Below are 21,764 nucleotides of genomic sequence, written 5' to 3' on the forward strand. Positions count from 1 at the left end.
GTAAATGAGTCACATCATTAGGCTTTACCTATAGAGACAGAATAAAGGCTTATTGTGAAAAGTGTTACATGTTGCTTTAGGTCTCAAGACCTAAGCAGCACTGCAAGAAGTTTTCTGTTCTCAAAGTAGTGTGTGATACAAAGCTATAAGCTGTTGTACCCTCTCCAGCAACACCTAGTGCTTGACAGAGTGTTTATGCTCTTTGCTTTTAAACATAAAGAAACTTAGGCATATGAGAAAATAGGTGGACACCCCACTGCCCTCTCAAAGTTTTGAAACTTTGTGCTTCTTTCCTATCAATATTATATGGATGAGCGTAGAGAGGAGTGTTGCTGTAGGTTAAACAAGTAAATTAAACTCAGGAAATTTTAATTGTCACGTGAACCTTGCAAGATGGGGTTCTTGTGCAATCTCACACACTTCTGCCATCAGGTTCTGGTCTGTTAGTACTGCTGCCTAACAACAAGAAAGGGCACTTCAGATTCCAGAAAGTGCAGGACTTATTTGGATTAAGGAAGACAAGACAAATGGTGTGGTATAAAACTGAACACCCTCAAGCTAAAGTGCCATGATTGATTCTTAGATGTAAGTTTAATACTAACAGTGCGTTATGTTAGAAAAATATTCTGTGTTCCATTTATATCCTTGTTTACTACTGGGAGAAAACTATAGGAAATTAACAGGATTTTCTCTGCTCTGGCGATATTTATGAGTCAGCTCATAATTCCCAACACAAGCCATGCTTCCACTGAAGTCAACTGTAAGGTTTCAACAAAAAGCAAGACCCAGATATTAGTTGCTCGGAGAAAATAGTTAGAGGAAGAAGACCTAGATCTTGGTACATTGAATAAAAATTTTAAAATAGTAATTCTTGATAACATTACGGAATATTTTTGCCAAATTCAATGAGCTCTGGCATTTGTTGCTGCTTAGATTTCTCTTGTAGCTATGAGGGACATTAGGGCTATAAGGTAGCCTGGATTTGTAAATAATGCTATGATAACCACTTTTTTTTTAATTCCATCATGAATATATGGGTTTTTTCAGCATAGACTTGCTCTTGCCTCCTCATTCTCCTTTTTAACACTCCACAATGGAGTACTCAAAAATATTCTTCTGTATTTCAGTGTATTAAATATGATAAATCATTCCTGTCTTAATCAACTTGCTGAATTGAAGCATCATAAAGTGGTCAAATTTATTAGTGTCTCTGATTTTTTATCACTTTGTACCATTCCTCCTACAGCCACCACAGGCTGATATAATGATGTGGTATAATACACCTCAAAGTTCTGATGTTTCCGCTTAAAATAATTTTTTTTTTTAAGAAATTCTTTTAAAGTGTGCTTTATTTTCTTGTTTACCATTCTGGTTAACATGTGAGATAACCACATTTAATGACAGCAAATAAATTGGAATCCCCATACAAAGCCAAGTATCCCATGGATCCTTCATCTAAATCATGAACTTGATCATTGCTGCCAGAACAACCGTGTTATTTTGCAGCCTGGAAAGCTATTATTGAAGAATTTATGGCTACTTCTTTGTTCACATATCTGGAAGGATAAAAAATTGTAGAAGTAGCCAAGGGTTGCCAAGATGCCTTCTTGAGAGATATGGTGAAAAGAAATCCCATTTCTTCATACATACAGCATCTTTGTATGACAGCCTTTGAGTGTCCTTTCCCCTGAAAAACTCCCTAATTGCCAGTGTTGTTGTGTTGACTATATATCAATGAAAAGTAAATGTAATACCAAAGCAAAATCAAATATATAATATACTATAGAAGAAAAATAAGAGAAATGAGGAAATTGATTTTTGTTCCAGAGCTCTTCAGTAGGATGAAATATTTTATGTAAAAATTCACAGTTGACCTGAGTGCTTCCCACAATATCAACTCTCATAATCAAGTTGGGCTAATTGTCTTAATCCCAAATTTCTATTTAAATATGTCAATCAGGAACCTGAATTTGAATGAATAAATTTTCTATAGATTTCTATCTGTAAAACAGTACTGAAATGACAGAATCAAAGAATAGTCTGAGCTGAGAGGTACCCACAGGGGTCATCAAAGTCCAGCTCCTGTCCCTGCACAGGACATCCTCAAGAATCACACCCTGTGCCTGAGAGCATTGTCTCAGTGCTTCTAGAACTCTGGCAGGGTCGTGCTGTGATAGATCCTCAGGATGTGAAATATCCTTACTGTAAATTACAGCTGAGTTCCTAAATAGGCTTGTTTGATAGTGTTTTTTCAACACAGTATCTTGACATCTAGAAGTACCTATCCTGTGTAAAAGATGTATAGGCAAGTCCAGAGAAAAATTTCATCCAGATACATGGTAACTCCCAGGCCAGACCCAGGAACTGTCTAGAAAAGTGGTATTTTAGCCAGGTCAAAATTATTCTAATGGCAAACCTCAGCATTTAATGGTGCAGACCATCAGCAGCCATTGGGAGTGTTGTTCCCTTTCACATTACTCAGGGATCCAGCTGAATCACAGTGAGTGGGATTAACTCCAAAGGTAGACAGGCTGTTTTTCTCCCAACACAGTGTGTTTCCTTCTCAGTTTTAGCTGCCAAAGCCAGTGTTAGCACCACTGGCCACTGATGGTGAGTTAGGCAATGCAGGTAACTGGTGTCTGGCCCTGCTGCAGTAAATCACACCTTGGCTTTGCCAGAGCCAGAGCTGCGCTCTGAGCACCAAGCAAACAGGCAGCTCTTGTGGCATAAAAAACACCCAGCAGTCCTACAATCCTTCTATTCTTTTAAGTTTGCTCTGTTACATTAAAAAACCCAACCAAACATGAGGTAGTGGCAATATTTTTATCATAAATCCTGAAGACCCAAAAACCTGATTTTATAGTGCCTTATGCTGGTTATTACAGAACACATTTCTTTCTTGTACATCTATACCTTTCCAATATTAATAATTATTTTTCTCATTAGCAAGACAGCTAAGTAAAGTGTGTTAGCAACCACTTTCACAGAAAAAGGTTATTTGAGTGCTTCCCCTTGCCCTAGACTGTTAAAAAGGTTGAAAAAATGGACTGAAATAGAAAAAAATATTTTAAAGAAAAGGTCATATAGTGGTCTTCACTTCTCCAGCTTCATATTGTAATTCTTTAAATTTTCTCTATTTCATTATAATAAAGTTTTTCTCTTAATTTTTTATATGTTCTAAAAAAATATATATAAATTCTGCAACCTGGGTTCAGTGTTAAAGACAACATAGTTTCTATTCATACTTTAAATTAATTTTCTTGTGACATATCTGTGGTGAAGCAAAGGTTGCTATGTAACCCTTCCCTTCCCTTCCCTTCCCTTCCCTTCCCTTCCCTTCCCTTCCCTTCCCTTCCCTTCCCTTCCCTTCCCTTCCCTTCCCTTCCCTTCCCTTCCCTTCCCTTCCCTTCCCTTCCCTTCCCTTCCCTTCCCTTCCCTTCCCTTCCCTTCCCTTCCCTTCCCTTCCCTTCCCTTCCCTTCCCTTCCCTTCTTTCTTTTCTTTTCTTTTCTTTTCTTTTCTTTTCTTTTCTTTTCTTTTCTTTTCTTTTCTTTTCTTTTCTTTTCTTTTCTTTTCTTTTCTTTTCTTTTCTTTTCTTTTCTTTTCTCTTCTCTTCTCTTCTCTTCTCTTCTCTTCTCTTCTCTTCTCTTCTCTTCTCTTCTCTTCTCTTCTCTTCTCTTCTCTTCTCTTCTCTTCTCTTCTCTTCTCTTCTCTTCTCTTCTCTTCTCTTCTCTTCTCTTCTCTTCTCTTCTCTTCTCTTCTCTTCTCTTCTCTTCTCTTCTCTTCTCTTCTCTTCTCTTCTCTTCTCTTCTCTTCTCTTTTCCGTGAATGTGCTTGCTCAAGGAAGTAGGATGCCTCCTTTTTTAGAACCCTGGAGAAACTTACCTTGATGTTTTATTTTTTGTCTATGATGGAATGGATTATCAAATGTTCATTTAATGACACGTTTATTTGTGCTCCATAGGTACCTGAGCTATTTGATTTGCTTTGTTTTGATATCATCTCCTGTTATAGCCTCTTCATTGCTTTGTCAATAGAAGCCAAATACAATCACTTAGCAGACTCTGCTAAAAATACAATTCTTAAAAATATACCAGAAAAGAACAATTTAGGTGGACAATACTTTTTTTCACACTGCAAATGTAAACTGTTTCATTCTTCATAAACTGTACTAATTTTTAGAGATAGTAAGTATCCCACAGTGGAATGAAAAATATTTTTAAAACAAAATTTATCCATTGCAACCTGACAAAAGTCACCTTTCTAAAAATGTTGCTTCAGCAGTATGATCAGTTCTTAAAGAAGTCAGACATTAAATTCCATTCAAATTTCTATATTTCTGAAAAAGGTATCAATTAACCCAAAGAAAGAATATATAAAAAGACAGGTTTGCTGCAATACCTTTTTCTTCTCAAAAATTATTTGTTAAGATTCCTATCCCGTTTACTTTCCCATTCTAAGACTGTGAGGTCTTCATACTCTACCTCTCCATGGCCAGGGTTGCACTATTTCTGGGTAGAAGGCAATGCAGTATCAAGCCCTCAACATGCTATACTCTTCCACTTGAAGAAAAGGTTGAAGAGCAAGTCATTTTAAAGGAAGTCTGCAGAAGAAATTTATGAGCTTTTTCTATGGAAGAACGCTTATTCTCCATGCAGCTTTTGTCAAACATTCTTAACAAATTGTAATAACCTTTGTCGTATCTCATTTTCTTGCATAAACAAGTCACACTGAAACTATAAATGATGGAAAATTTAATCCACATGGCTTGCACTATCAAAACTGTTAAACCGTATTCTTTTCCACCATGTCAGCAGTGCATTATCTGTTTTATAGGAATGTTGAAAAGATTACTTTTTAAGGGAGATATGGCAGGACCTGTGTAAATGTCCGCCTTGTGCCTGCATTGGGTGATGTTTTCATTTTCAGTTCTTCCTGAAGCTAGGAAAATGCTTCAGTGTTTCTCTTTCCATATGCTTTCAGAGAGGGCATTCCCACCCAGCTCTGATAAGTGTCAGCTCAGAGGCACCAGGAAGTGCCCAGGGGCTGAGGCTGCTGTCAGGCTTGTGCTGCCTTGAGCAGCCATGTCCGCTTAGGATGGAAGGTGATACACCAGCTCTGAGCTGAACAACATGCATAATTCCTCCTCTGTGGGAACTTGGCGCCTTGAAAATTGCATTTATGTATAAAAGTAACTCCTGGTCCATGAGATGATGCATTTTCTTCTGTCCTCCCAAACAGCTGCATGGGATACTGAATCTGTAAATTCTCCCTTTTACACATCAAGAGGCTTGAGAGTGCTGATAACATCTAGCCAAGGCACATCTGTCTTTTTGCTTTTTGTGAGAATTGTTCACAAAAATTAATAGTCCCCATGAAAGTGTAACAGTGCAATGAAAGACTGTCTTTCCTTCCTTTTTTAATAGGGTTTTCTCTGGGAATTTTACCCATTTATCTAAACCTATAATGTATCTATTGGTACTATCCATCCAGTATAATCTTCAGTACATTTATTTATCTAATACCTCACACTGATTTTTATGCATTCCAGGATTAAAAATCATGTAAAGGCAGCACTTGGGTAGTCAACTCAGCAAGATCCTGATCACTGTCACAAAAGCATGGTCACTGCCCCGGCTGTGGAAAGAATTACTTATGGAGGGGCTCAAATAACTTCTTTGAAGACTCAGACCTCATGAATGCAAACAACTTCCCTTAAATTTGCATTAATATACTGCATTAGTATACCAGGAAGAAAAGTAAGAACTATTTTTCGGTTGTAGTTAGAGTTAACAAAAGCTTTCAAACATTTTCTACCTTCCATACAAAATCCAGGATAATGACACTCCCAACGTTTTGCAAACAGTTTTGGTCATAATCCTGAATGCCCTTACCTGTATGGGGATTAAATCAGACCTCAGATAATACTGGAAAATAACTCTGGTGGTCTAATCGCTTAATTATGCCACTTTAACAGTTATATATTTTTATTATTTACAGAAGAGGCCACAAAAGTTTGCAGATGTTTAAGCTTTCATTATTTTAACTCTAGCAGTAAGTTATGTAGCAAAATAGCTCTTAAAGATCTTCCTAGGGTGTCTTTTTCCTCCTCATGATACTCCTTGAGTAATGTTTTAACAATTGCTTTAAGCTGAACATCCTTCTCCATACGAACAGACCTCAAATCAAACAGTAGTAAAATTCTGCTGAAAATTATATAAATGGAGAATTGGTAGGTCCTAATTAACCAATTAGAAAAGTTTATGAGAGGCAGATTGATTAAATATCAAAGCTTCTGACTTATATTATATTTCATAAACTGACTTTCTCCAATTAGTATATGCTTTCAGGATCAGGGGAATAAGATGAAAGGATCTGCAACAAAACTGATTACTGCTGAAACAAAATGGATGTTGCTGCTTTTCATAAAATACAAGGCTATGGCAGTACTTGAATAATTTTATGGGAAGTTGCTGCCTAAGGCGTATGTTTTACTGTCTGATACTGAATGCATGAGGAAAAACCATCTGGTTTTTCAAGCCTGAACAATCATATGATCCAGATTGAATCACTAGCGGCCAAATATAATTGTTCTGTGTTTTGCTTTTTACTACTCTCTACCTACAGCAGCATGGTCTTGTACAGCATGTATCGTAGCACACAGTTCAAATGATGGCATGGGAAAATACTTTTTCTTCTATTGAGGGTTATCAAATTACTACCCAGGGCTTAATGCAATCATCTACACTTCATCAGTCACTGGTGAAATAATACAAAATAGGAAAGAACAATTTTTGATAAACTTTGACCACTGTGATGTTTGAACCTTAGGGATTTATTTTTTCTGGGCTGATCTTCATTTAACATTCAACCAGGTGTAAGTTGTTGCTGCAGCCTTCATGCCTTCAGTTCCAGCTGGGTAAAAGGAGAGGTGCTTTCGTTGCATGGCCTGAGTAAACAGATTGCACTAAAAAGATAGCAAGTGAATCCTCACTATTAGTTTACTTTGAAGGAAGAGCACTTCAGTGATATATAAACTGTTGAAAATATTCCACTTTTGTTTGTAGTGTTGTTTTACGGCACCAAATATATGCTTTTTGTTTTGCCAGGCTAGTAGGACTGGATTTCTCCCCTCCAAAAAAAGTGCTTACAGTTTAATTTTAGAGATAATGTGCTGAGTGGAACTAAAAGAAGTGTTCAGTGTTGGAGGGAGGAATGGGGGACTGAGGGGCAATATTTGAATATGTGGGTTGATAAATGCAAACATTTTTCTTTTGTTCTTTAATAATAATAATTAATAATGATGCTCCATGCCCTTTTGAGTTTTTGGAAAAAATGAGAGCAAGAGTTATAGAAGTTCAGAAAAATGTATTTCCAGGACTGTTTTTATGTACTGCTGTGAGGATTGTTTCTGGTTAAACTGCAGAACTATGTCAACCAGGTGCTAATCCACACTGCACCTGGCTTTCCTGAATATTTGCTTTTATTTTGATTAATACACTGCTTAACTGTACTCATTCCCTCTTCTGACTCACTTTTCCCATCTTTTGTGAATAAACACATTGCCCACAGTGATATTCTAAATCATAGTCCTGACAGACTACGGAAAGCAAGTGGTGGGTAAATGGACGATGGTTTTGTGTACGATCGGGCTGTGACTGAAAAAGTTCAGGTTTATTCCACATGTAAAGGCTTTCTGTGTAGCCTTAGGCAAGTCCCTTACCTTTACTGGGCCATGGTCTCCAACTGTGATATGGGAACAAGAAACTTTATTTTTTCCTGCTGCGTCTGTTTTCCATAATTGTGCTATAAGAAATCTCTTCCAAGTGAAAACTGGTATTGTGTTTGGATAAGACCCAGTACAACTGGGCTTCCAATTTAGTTGGCATTACAGGAATAAAATCAAACAAGAAATTTTTAATACCTAAACACAAAGGAAGTAAGCAAATGTCATTTTAATTGATTCAGGTCTAAAGAAATTTGGCAAAAGGAAATTACATTCTTTTACTGTAAATTCTTAGTCACTTAATTTTATTTTGCCCTCCATGCAAGCCTTAATGAGAAGAAACCACATTTATGCCTATGTCAGTAGGATGTAATTATAGGGGAGTTGTATCTGAAGGCTGTAACAGCTGAAACTACCAGTAATGTTCTATGAGATTTCCATTTTAATAAAGTGAAATGAAGGGAAGAAAAATTGCTCACAAGATGGATTTTTGTCACTTATTATAGAATTAGAGAATCATAGAAAAATAGAATCACAGAATGGTTTGGATTTGGAAAGGATGTTAAGAGTTCCAACCCCCATGCCATGGGTAGAGAACCTTCCACTAGACCAGGTTGCTCAGAGCCCCATACACCCTAGCCTTGAACACCTCCAGGAATGGGGCATCCACAAGTTCTCTGGGTAACCCTTTCCAGTGCACCCTCACAGTAAAGCATTTCTTCCTAATATCTAACCTAATCTCGCATCCTTCAGCTTGAGGACTTGCCCCTTGTCCTATCACTACATGCCCTTGTGAGAAGTCCCTCCCCAGCTTTCCTGCAGGCCCCATTTGGAAGGCTGATCTAAGACAGGCTTCCTAGAGCCTTCACTTCTGAGGGGGTTGGATCAAGGGAACCTTGATTCACTCAGCCTGTCTTCATAGGTGAACTGGTCCAGCACTGTGATCAGTTTAGTGGCTCTCCTCTGGCAGATGTCCAAAAGGTCAATGTCTTTCTTGTTCTGAGGGCCCAAGAGTGGGATGCAGTGTGCAGTTTCACAGGAGCAGAGAGGGGGACTCACCTTCATCATCCTCTGGCCACTCTTCTTTTGATGCAGCCCAGGAGGTGATTGACTTTCAGGGCTGTGAGTATGCATTACCAAGTCATGTTGAAATTTTTGTCCAGAAACATCTCCAAGTCTTTCTCCCCCGGGCTGCTTTTGATCCATTGTCTGCTCAGCCTGTACTTGTGCCTGAGATTGCATGAGTTTTGAATGAGGTTTTTGTTAAATCTTGAAGTATGTGTTGATCTTCACCTTTCTCTAGTCTAGAAGATAAGACTTGCCAATGGTGTATGCCAAATGTACACTTTACCCTCCTGGATAGTATTTTATTTACAGTCCTTAATAGAATTTATATGCAAACTCCTACCATACTTGATTTTCAGAGTAGAACTTCTCCCCAGCCGTTAAATTATATGATATAAAATGTGCCTCCAAAGTCTTATGGCATTGCAGATAGAAAATTTCTAATAGAAATTCTGAAGACTAGACTTATATTTTTATGTAATGTGTTGGATATATTATAGCACTCCTCTATTACATCACTATGGAAAGTCTACATGTTCTATGGGATAAAGTCATCATACCTCCTGAAGCTCACCTGTATGCAGATGCAATAATATATTAATGTTATATCCAGTAGCTAGAAACACAGAAGTATGTAGGTTGAGAAAAAGCCGCTGTGCGTCTTCCAGTCCAACCTCCTGCTCAAAGCAGAGCTCACTCACAAGGTCAGACCATGGCTTTTTTCAGCTAAGTTCTGCAATCTTTGGGGGCAGAGGTTTCACAGTGTGGTGCATTGGCCCTGGCAAGACACTGGGTGCCCACCAAAGCCTCCCTATCATTCCCCTTCCTCAGCTGGATGGAGGAGAGAAAGTGTAAGGAAAGGCTCATGGGTCAAGATAAGGGCAGGGAGGGATATGTATCTACATTAATTACAATATCTATGCATGCAGGTTAGAACATCAGCTAATGAGTCCCAGCAATTCAGACAAAAGTCAAAGACCTGCTCTTTGTTGGTTGCCTCAATGTGCAGCATGACTGATAAGTGTTTTAAGAAGGAATTAAGCAAAACATTGGTAGCCTCAATTATTACTGGGTGCTGATTAGTCAGTTCATGATACTGTGGGTTAAATGACCCTCGTTTCTGATCCAGTTCATAGATGGTTTCACTAGCATAGTGATACTGTTGGTGAAGCAGTAAAAGAGGAAAGGATAATCCTTACCACCAATAATATATGTGTCAGAGCAATACCAATTCTGCTGGCTCATGTCTGCAAACACATGTGCTGTGAGTGCTAAGGGTTGGACATGGGATATGCAAGAATTTCTGCAGTGATACCATTTGTTTGGATCTTCCTCATAAAAAGATTTAGCTTTTTTTTTGCCCGTGCGTATTCGTCAGTGTCATGAAACATACAGGCTCCTGCAAACTCAAAATTGTGCTCATTTTCTTGATTGTAACTGCTTGGCTTGTGGCTTGTGTAATTGTTTTACATTCTTCAGTGGATTGTATGATACTTAGTTTGTTCCCAAAATGGAGCCTGTTCATTGAGGACGTGAATGGGCCTGCCTCTCACTTCAGGTAGTTTGTACACGAAGTCTGTTGCTCAGAAGGAGGTTGTCTTGGATAGACAGATAGGTGCAATATATAACTTAGCTCTTTGGTAAGCTTATGCAGCAGGGGTTTGTGGTCAGTTGAGGGAGAAATGATTTTTCAGACCTGGGAAACAACCCTCCCACTGGAGATCTCTCTTTAAAGATGCTTAAATTCTTTGTGCTGCATAAAGGTACAGGATTGTGGTACAAAAAATAACATCTGTGGATATTGGGTCATTTTCCTAAGAAAATCTTGCTTCTCTGAATTCTAGCAGTGCTGCTTAGAAACATGTAGATTTAATAACAGCATATGATTTTAATGTCTTTAATGAACTAAGTTAAGTGGTAGTTGTATTCCCCTCTACTAATGAAGAGTGTACAAAGACAGTCTTCTATTAATGTTGGTGAAGTATGATCAATATAAATACTGGGTCAGGGCACTGTAAAATATTAACAATTATTAATATTCTTTCTTTTTCAGTTTTCTCCTTGTGTTTGGTTGCTTGATTTTGTCCGTGTTTTCTACTATTCCTGAACACACAAAACTTGCCTCTGGTTGTCTCTTCATTTTGGTAAGTGCAAATTCTAAATACAAGACAGTTTTACAGATACTTTAGTATACATTCAAATCCTCTCCCTTACCACGGAGGAACTAATATAATACAATAACTGAGCATTTAAAAAAAATCAGACTTTTCCTCAGAATGATGAAAAAATTTAAAATAGATGATTCCCCCATCTTTTAATTTAAAAACAGGTCAGATGGTAAGACAGAGCTAATAAATTGTGGTAGCGCATCCCTTCTTTTCTTGAGAACTGCTGTGGTTTATAACAGATAGATTTTCTACTGCAGTTTGGCAGTGACTGAGCATGAAAGACCTTTGATACTGCTGATGTCATTTATAAAGTCAGTATGTAGTAAGAGGTACTTAAAATAGGAATTAATTTTGGTATCTTAGATACGGATTTGGGCTAGCTATTGGTAGATGCTGACATTTTAGTAGCAGTTGCTGCAGTAGGATGTGGTAGTTTCATTATTTCTTCATAATACATGCTTTTGTATTATGTTTACCTCTCCTTTTCCCCTTCTGAGGTAATTGAAAAGGGCTTTAATCCCTAAAAGTGCTCAACATTTTTCATGCATTGTACAGACGACTCTTTATTCATCTGCTTTCTGATGGGCCATTTAGTTCTGCAAGTGATGGCCTGAGGATAGGCAGTAGTGGATATTAAAGCGTCACCATATACCCAGAGTTACCATGGTTATTTCAGTTCCATGCATTCAGCAGCCTGTGGCTTGTTAGGTAGCGCCTGAGGTGAAGTGACTGTTGACAAATGCCAACATTTTAATTGTCATCACAGTGTATAACCAAAAGCTCTGGTCTTCAGAGCAACTCCCTAATTAGTTATAGCATGAGCAGGCTGATAAACATAATTATGTTGCGTGCTATGTCTTTACAGCACAATGAGCCACTGCATCAAAATACCTGAACTAAATGTCCAGAGTGGGCAGGTATGTGGTGTTTTGCTCCATTGGATGATTTCTTAGCAGGACTAATTATGGAGAGCCATGCTAAATGTTGTGTTTTTCTTCCTAGCCACATTAGTGCTTTTTCTTTCTCTGGAGAAAAGTTCAGGTGGCATTAAACCAGCTAAAAATTTAAACCTACACTCATACCTAGACCTATTATTTACAAATCTGAGCAACACCTGGTAAATGGAAGTCTGTTTGAATGTTCTGCACCTAGTTATATTATTGTACCTGGTACACTAATTGCTAAGATCTTTTGGTACAGAAAACAGGAAAATCTGATTAGTCTGGAAATACCCTATTTGTAAAAGAAGAGGCTTTTGTGACAAGTAATCTGTTTTCCTGTATACTTATGCAAATTGGTCACAGAAATACCATTTGTTCTGACATAAAATATGCATTTCCCATGAGCCACATATTTGTTGATTGTGTTGGTATCACTTATCGCTGCTGATTCTTCAGCTGGCTGGTTCCCTGTACTGTGCCACAGGTCTCACAGGAGCCACAATGTGCAGGACCTCTGTGAAGGGCTGGCCTTGCTCCCAGCCTGGGCAGAGGTGTGGTGAGTTCTGGTTGCTGGCACACCAGTCCTTGCAGAGGTGCTCAGCAGCTGAGCAGAGCTGCTCAGTGTCTGCTAGGGGAAAATTCAGTGCTTTTTGCTGCTATGGCTTCAAAGATGAGGTTTGTCCACCTTAACTGTTCTGACTGTACATCCCATGGCATCCTCTGAACACGGAATAGGCTGTAAGGAGGAGGAGGGGGGATGGTTGATCCTTGAAGCATCAATACTAGCCTCATCCAGCATTTCTATAATAAAGCCTGTGTTCAGCATATCTTGGCAGGAATAAACCTAGCGCCAACAAATTTTGCATCTCCTGCTGTGGGTCTCTAAGGGAGAAAAATATAAACACAGCAAAGTATGAAGTTCCAGAAGCAGGCTTAAAGCTGACTGCTTTATTGCAGTTTGCCGAAACATGGTTTGTTCCTTCTCCACATACTGAATCAGTAGCTGATATTAACATAATTTTAACATGAATGTTATCAAAACAAACTTTTGCAACCGCAAACCAAGTGGAAAATACATGTGTATATTAACTCAGGAGCAGTTGTTTTGGCTGTGCCAACACCTAACTGCAGTCACTAGAGTTTTCACAACCTTTTCCTTGCAGTGATTCACACAGCGCTTCCAAATGTGTAATTTAATAAGACAGCTGTATTACCTATCAGATCTGGTTTAATACTCTTTGTGCTTTGTTCTTGAAATAGAAGATATATGTTTATTTTCTAATGAAGTACTGTACAAATATAACAATCCATAGAGCTGCCTGCTGGGTTTCTGTGAACTGTTTGTTTTGCAGATTTATTCCAGATGGTCTCCCCTACAGCCATGTTAATTGGCTAAAAAGCTAATGTAATGTTCCTTTAACTTAATACCTGAGCTGCTGTGTGCACTGGCACCTGTGGCTTTTGACATATTGCAGCTATTCACAATTACACAGGGAGATTAAAGAGGGAAGTGTAGATGAGCTGAGCAAACCTTTTCCTCCTTCTCAGAAAGGCCAGAGGAGCTGAGAAGATTATTCTTCTCCCATCAATCAATTCCATTTACCTGCCCGAGCTGTGCCTTACAAGGGAGCAGAGAACATATCTCCTAATCACTGCATCCCAAATACTCTCTCAGAAACATGCAATTTGTGATAGCTAAGATCAAATAATTGTTTAGGAAAGCAGTAATAGCTGCAGGCTTCTGAGCTTCAGCAGAGGTTAATGGACTCATCTGGGCTGCAGAAATGCCTGAGCTCTGCTACCAGAGCTGAGGAAAATCTGACCTGCTGTGTTGTGTTGGACCCAGCTTCAATTCTGGCACCCACAAAAGTACTCCTGTTCCAAGGCTTCTTCTCCTTATCAGGAAACCTGTCAAAGGAAACACCTTTAATATTTGAATTTTGTGCTTAACGTGAAAGTCATGCAGATAAGTTAAGTGCATGTTACACACAGTAAATGTTGGATTGTTGAATCAGTAATTAATTTGGTTAGATATATGTCCAGAAATAATAAGAGTAACCAGGAGGAGATAAAACTCCTGGTTTTATCAGCTAAAACTCCACAATGAAAATCATGTTTTAGTCTCATCTGTGCGTACAACTTCTGGCACTTGAGTTGTAGCAGTGATATATACCAGATAGGCAGTAGGATAAAAATCTACTTCAGCATCAAAATAAACCACAAGCAGCTTAAGAATCCGACTAACTCAGCAAGAAAATAATCTTTAGTGTATTGCTGACCTACAAGTACATTTGCTAGCACTTTATTAAATAATAAACACAAGGGGAGTAAAACTAAGGCTGTGAAGGCAAAATCAAATCTTTTGAGGAAGATAGCCAAGAAGGAATATTATCTGGAACTGGAGGTCACTCATTCTTTTGACCAAACTCTCTATATTTTAGGTTCATTTCCAACTGAAGCTGAAAGTTATTAATTTCTGGTTCACGTCTGTTTGTTTGCAAGAAAACTAATAAAATAATTTTAGTTGACCCAGGAAGATTTGACTAACTGAGAAGTAAGAAAAAAGGATCTTGGATCAATTTAATGCTTCATTTGACCTGGCATAAAATATTATTTGTGTATTTGATTATCTTAGAACTTTTGGCTTAAAACTCAGGTTGAGGTTATAGGGGAAAAATAATTTTTATTTGAAGTGAGAAAGCATATATTCTTTGGTTGTTTTTTTTTTTTTTGTAGTTTTAATTTTTAATCAAAATGGGTAGATCAAAAAACGCAAGTGAATTTCTGCAGGACTGGTTTTATCAAATCTGTTTTGTGGTTTTCTCTGAAAATGGCTGGTGTAGAAAACTGTACCCAGATTTGTAGAATAAAGGCCTCTGAAAATGCACTCTAGGAACACATTCTTCAGGCAGAAATAGCTCCCAAAAATGTAAAAGCAGACAGTGTGCACAGGATGAAGCTGGTTTCTCCATGTACTATAGTCACTTACATGAACCCAAAAGGAGAGTCTACCAAGTGCTTCTAGCAATTACTATCTTACCAGGATTTTTCCTCCTGATATTTTTGCATAAAAGAAAGAGGATGCACACTGATTTAAAGACAGTGTATAGCTGCCCCATAGCAGGTAAGCATATATTCAGTTTGTCTCTGCTCCAGGAAGTAAGTCCATTCACGGGAATGTAATCATACAAATCTGCTACAGCATTGTAAAGCTGGCCAGAGGGGATTTTAAAAAGGGGGATAGATAGTGCTCAATTAAAGAAAAAAAACGTAGCATTTTTCAGTTAAGTTGTACCAGCACTTGAATCCTCTTGCCATGCTTGGATAAAAGACCACCAGACCTGAAAAAGGACTTAGTGATGGCTCTATAGGACCAGCTATCAAGGCATAAGAAGAAAAAAATTATCTTGAAATATTTTAATTATAGATACATTTCTAACAATAAGATATAAACAATATTACTGGAATTTTGTTGAGTCTTTTTCTGAGAAAAACAGATTAATTAATTCCTGAGGTAAAACATCAGTGAGTTTGTCAAAACTCAAAGTCAGTATTTCTCAAGAAATTTCTCAAGAAATAGTGATTTCTAGTGTTTTATTTTCCAAATCAAATCTTAGCTTTGAAATTTCAAAATTTGTCAAAGAAATGTCTTAAAAATTACATTAGATATACACCACTGATGTTACCAAAGACAGAATAAGAGAGGAAATATAATGTTAATAAGGTCAAAACCTTCATGTTTTCAATCCTGTTTGGATTCATGTACACTAATATTATAACACAAGCAAAAAACAATTCAACCATGTCAAAAGAAACTACCTGTTAGCTTTGAAAATACTCTTACCATACAAAAATTAATATCTTCACATCTTTGCTGTTTAAATTGATGCTCTCCTATTATGCATACAGATTTGACCAACTCAAAGCTGACTGTTACAAAAATTTGAACAAGAGTTCATCACAACTGCTTGTGAATCTTTGTGTAGAAATAGAACAGACTTTCCACTGGAAATTTAAATGCTGGACCCACTTTGCTGAAATTAAAATTATGATGAGGAAGTCAGACAGAAAGCAAAAATATAAATTAAAAGACGGAGTTATTATAAACAGTGGCTGTCCTCAAAGCTTAAGTCTTCTCTCAGAATGCAGTGTTGGCACTTCAAACCAACCATTAAAGCTCTCTAAGAAACAAGTACACGCTGTAGCTATGGACAGAGAGATGAAAGTAACAATAAAAAATATTTCCTAATACAACACAGCACTGCACATAAAAACTCCCAAGATATCTATACATTGTCAGCAGAAGGTATCTATATATTGTCAACAATGCTCAGGGTGAGAAGTACACTTCAACAGACCAGAATAAAGATGTCTCAATCCTGGCATTACTGATATGGTTCTTGGATTGATTATATTATTAGCAATGTTTTGTCCTTTCTTTTCTTTTATTCTTCTGTATTAAGCAAAAATTACCTTTGTAAAAAAAAGATTGAAAATCTTTTGAACAGAATACATTGAACAGAATAATTTTTCCATTGTAATTAAAACTGCAATATATTAGGTTCTACTGGGAAAGCTTAAATGAGTTTGATGACTAAAGATGATTAAAACTGCATATGTGATCTACAATTAGGGAAAAAATAATCTTATAACAGAATCACTTGAAGAAGATAGGATAACTATGAACAGTTACTTCAAGTGCTACAGCATTCAGGAGCAAATGCAGAAGATGGCAAGAGAGATTTTGTCACTGCCAGAGCAGAGCTACCAATCAATTGTGTTTAACAAGAAATCTGCATTTGATGTGCAATGTTAGGATCACTGGAGTTGCCACAAGTCAGTGACTGGTGGATGAAATGCCATCCACAAAATTATTTTCCATTCCTCTGAATGAACAGGGCATGTATAGAGAAATAGGTGGTAATGTGCAGTGAAGAAAGATGAAAGGAAATAGCAAAACTACAAGCAGTGATTAATGCAACAACTTCATGAACTAGTACAATTTTAATATTAAAATGGCTAACCTTTAGTAAGAAAGCCAGTGCTGAATTTCTAAATAGGTACATTACACTAATTTACTTTATTGTTATCAGTTCCTATACAAATGGGGAAAATGGGGAGGATTAGATATCAGTGATGGGGTGGCCAGCTTCAGATCAATAAGGATATAATTCTTTGAAGGGGGGAAAGCATGTCTGCTTTTAGGTTGATCAACACATTGTGCTAAAAAACCAAACCAGCTGTCCTGGACTTCCTTTAAGGAGAAGTAAGCAACATTCCTTACACAAGTGCTCTTCCCATGACATGTCTTTCTTGTTTTATCACTTTACGTGATAACAAGGTAGCATGGGAAATCACCTCCAAGGAATAAGATACAGATTTGTAACAATTTTTGCTAGATCCTGCAATATTGAATGTTATTGGCTTCATGCCAGAGTTTGAGATGGAGATCAAGAGCTACCTTCTTAAAATAGGCAAGATTTTTAGATTGCAATAGTAAAATTGGATAGATATCAAACTCTCTATCAAAAATCCAGACCTGGACTTTGTCAGGGAAATATTGATTTGCCAAATGGAAATGCAGAATATGTCCCCAGAGGAAAGCCAATGTACATGGTTAAAAATAATATGTAAGAAAAAAATTCTACAAACCATTAAATGTCAAAAGGAAAACAGTGCTGAAGAAGGCAGCACATCAGTGATTTGAAAGCTGTTTGGAAATCTAGGGAAAATCTAGCATCTGAGTAACACAGAAACTTCAAATCACTACATCCCTTTGCAGAGACATGACAAAGCATGTGAAGACACAGCATGCTGCAGTCGAAATGTGAACTTTCCTCAAGTGACAGGAGAAATCTGTTCACAAGACTCAGTTTTAAAGCTGTGAATTTGAGCAAATGTCCAGCACACATCTGGATAAACACACCATGAGGGTGAGCAATTGGCTCATGGATTGGGCACTAAGAGTTGTAGTGAATGGGGTGACATCAGACTGGTGACCTGTCACTAGTGGAGTCTCACAGGGCTCCATCACCAGCCCTGCGCTCTTCAACAAATGACTTCATTAATGACTTGGAGGCAGGACTGGAAAGGGATACTGAGCAAGTTTGCAGATGATGCAAAGCAGAGAGCAGTTTTGACTCCCTTAAAGGCAGGGAAGCCCTGCAGAGAAACCTTGCCAAATGAGAGGGCTGGGCAACCACCAACCACATGAAGTTCAATAAGGGAAAGCACTGGATTCTGCACCTGGGATGGGCAAACCTGGATTTACAGACAGACTGGGGAATGGGATGCTGGAAAGCAGTAACATGGAAAGGGACCTGAGGGACCTGGTTGATGGCAAGCTGAACATGAGTCAGCAGTGCCCTGGCAGCCAGGAGTGCCAGCTCTGTCCTGGGGGGCACCAGGCTCAGCATCGCCAGCTGGGCAAGGGAGGGCATTGTCCTGCTCTGCTGGTGCCTAGGCAGGCTACCTGGACCAGAGACTAGACAGAATAAAAATTAAAAAGTAGGTATTTATTAAAAGGCATTCAAAGGATACACCTTGGGCAGCACAAGAGCCCATCCATGCCTCTGCCCAAGATGGACAACTATAAGTTTTGGTCCATTTACATATTGGATTAATTGTCAAATTATGGCTTCAGGTTATGAAGTCCTATCCTCCTGGTTTGCTTTCTTCAATTCATTGTCATTTATACTTTTTAGGCCCAAAGCTGCAATGGTGTCTTTGGTTCTCAGGCTGAAAAGGGATTGTTTTTTCTAACTAAACTGTGAAGAGAACTTGCTAACACTTTATATGAAGTTCAGAGTCACACACTAAGGCAGTGCAGAATCTAAAAAATATAAAAGCTAAAACTCAAGGCATCACTGCTCTGCACTGGAGTAGCCTCATCTCAAGTTCTGGGGGCGGTTTTGGGCGCTGAATTATAAAAAAGACATGAACCTGTTAGGGAGTGTCCAAAGGAAGGTGGTGAGGATGGTGAAAGGCTTGAGTGGAAGCTGTGTGGGGAGCAGCTGAGGGCACTGGGTCTGTTCAGCCTGGAGGAGACTGAGGGGAGACCTCACTGCAGTTACAACTTCCTTGGGAGGGAAAGAGGAGGGGCAGGCACTGATCTCTTCTCTATGGTGGCCAGTGACAGGACATGGAGAGGGAATGCCCTGAAGTTGTTTCAGGGGAGGTTTAGGTTGGATATAAAAGTTTCTTCACCCAGAGGGTGTTTGGGCACTGGAACAGGCTCCCCAGGGAAGGGGTCACAGTCCCGAGCCTGACAGATTTCAAGAAGCATTTAAACCATGCTCTCAGGCACATGGTGTGATTCTTAGGGGTGGTCCTGTGCAGGGCCAAGAGTTGGACTCAGTGGTCCTTTTGGGTCCCTTCTGAACCAGCTTGTTCTGTGATTTTGTGATTCTGTGAAATAAGTATTGAACTACAGGCAAAAACAAATAAACAAGAAGTCTGTAAGAATCCAGAGTAGACATACCTATAATGAAAATATCCACCTAAACTGAAGGTGATGGTAAATACACAGACACACAGTGGAACTAAATTCAGTCCTGAGGACCCTGAGTTGTGGGTGAGTTACAAAGGTGAATTAGCAAATAAATACCGGCCATTTTAGACTTTTAGGCTTATATGAAGGGCTTCCTAAGGAAAGAGTGAATGTTATGATCAGGACAATAATAATAACTTTGGTGTCACAGCTGAACCAGACAGGAATTGGCTAATTGTACCTTATGAAGGTATGATCATAGGAAATGTATGGCTCACAAAAATATTTTTTTTTTCCAAGAGACCATTTTTTCCAAAATTCCATAAGCCTGGAAAAATGTATTAGGAAAAACTGCAAAACAGTCAGTGAATGGCATGATGTGTGGAACACAAGGCTTGGTACACTGGCTCTCAAAATTCAGTTATTTGACTAAAAAAGGGGGACTGAGTCAACTTTTTCACAGAAATTAAGGAATTGAACAAAAATATTGTGACCAAATACGTGTCCAACTAGCAGAAATGTTTGATGAGGTGATATTTTTGAGAAACTAAATGCGTGAACAGGATTTTGGCTAATTGGGTTGAGTGCCTACCAAGACCAGTTTGTAAAAAGTTGGAAACTGTCAGAAAACACTTTCTTAAAGTGGTTTTCTGCAAATTTTTTGTACTGCTATTTCAGTATATATCAACTGAGATGCATTTAGGTCTCCCAGAGGTTAAAACATGCACAGATGCACACCTAGGGAAGCTCTCCTAATGAGCTTTGGCAATTGGAAAATTGCAAGAAGTAATTTTTAAAAGAACTCTGCAGATATCATTTGCAGAATCTTCAGCATTTAACAACTCCAAGCATGCTAAGGCCAAAGTAAAAAAAGAATGAACATGCTGTCCTACTCTGCAGTACAGCATGTCAGATGTTATCAGTTAATTCATATGCACATGATCAGCCATAACAATTAGCCTAAACCCCTTGCATCAATACAAAATCAATAGGAATGCCAGGGCATAGAAGGATTTAGAGTTCTGTTGCCTGTTCTACGCTTGTTTTAGTCAGAGAAAAGATATTAAATTCTTCACAAACATTTCAAAAGGAATATTTTGGATCTGTGTTGCTACAAAAGCATGTGCTTGAAAGTCTGCCTCTAATGTGACATCAGAAATGTGACTATAGCAGAAAACAATGTGTGAAGAAATCACAAAGGAAGTGCAAAGGCCTGGGTACAGCTGTACAGAGCTTCTTTGTTTTCAATACAAGGATAAATTTAAAACCAAAATTAGACCATTTATCACTCATATCTCACTAAAGAGAAAGAAAATCTGAACAAACACAGAGAAGGGTAATAATTTTATACTTTTTTTGGAAAGTAGAAAATTATTCTATGATGTGACTTTTATGCTGTCATCTCCTTTAAGGAATTCTCTTAGATGTGTAGTTGCACCTGACATATAAACAAATGGTATGGCACAAGGCAGTGAGTGAAAATGGCTGGAAAACACTGTTTAAAGGTGACGCGGCATCTGAGAAAGAGCAGGATAGATGTGGAAAAGTCAGTGTTTTTCATTGCCCTTTTCCCAGTTTGAAAGAGGGTGATCATCAGAGTGTCCCTAGAAGAACCATGTCCACCAGAAGGAGCTTTGGGACCTGTTTGCTCACATGTTCAAATTGCAAACTGCCCACATGGTAGTCACAGTAACCACTTTGGCCAGTGCAGCCCTGTGGCTCTCCTTCCTCTGGCACCAGCAGGTCCTCAGCAGCTGGCCCATAATGGTGATGTGAAATGAGTCTGCTGGTCTGGGGAGGCAGAGGATGCTCAGGAAGGTTAGCACAGTTTCAGTGGTAGGAATCATACATTGTGTCTGATATGGTAAATACTTGTCTTTATAAGATATTATGAAAAACATAAATAAATGATATCTATGTAATTCTGCTGCTGGGTTGTACTATCTGATTCAAAACTGGTTTTATTTGAAATAAAAATCCACAGCTTTTTTGTCTTCCAAAGGGGTAAAGAAGATGCATGACTGATGGGTGCCATGTCAAGTATAAACACTAAAAGCTAGAACGGAGTTGGATAGCAGACATCATGTATATAACATGTGGATTAAGCTTATAACTGGGATTTTAATATTATATCAATAGATTTGTAGCTGTGTATTTGAGTAAAAGGCACAAAACTGATTTCTCAATAATCCTCTTTTCAATGTAGATGCTACATGGAAATTCTTAATCATAATATGGAAAATCAAGTGTTCTAAAAGTATCATATCCATTATAAAATTGATAAATTATAAAAAGGTGCATAAATTTCCTGTTTATTGGGTATTGCACTGGGAGCTGAAGTGAAATCTCTGGTTGTGATTTATAGGCCACTAATAGG

At 38.2% G+C, this 21,764-nt stretch overlaps 1 protein-coding gene across 2 annotated transcripts in view; it reads left to right on the plus strand.

The window, feature by feature from the left end:
• Positions 1 to 21,764, plus strand: part of KCNQ5 (potassium voltage-gated channel subfamily Q member 5) — a 279,196-nt gene that overhangs the window by 180,028 nt on the left and 77,404 nt on the right. For both annotated transcript variants that reach the window (XM_030267452.4, XM_004176865.6), the window contains exon 2: positions 10,843 to 10,933. In XM_030267452.4, the coding sequence (XP_030123312.1) occupies positions 10,843 to 10,933 (91 nt within the window). The remainder of the gene's footprint in view (positions 1 to 10,842; positions 10,934 to 21,764) is intronic.

Source organism: Taeniopygia guttata, chromosome 3, assembly GCF_048771995.1.
Source record: "Taeniopygia guttata chromosome 3, bTaeGut7.mat, whole genome shotgun sequence".
Classification (NCBI taxonomy): Eukaryota; Metazoa; Chordata; class Aves; order Passeriformes; family Estrildidae; genus Taeniopygia; species Taeniopygia guttata.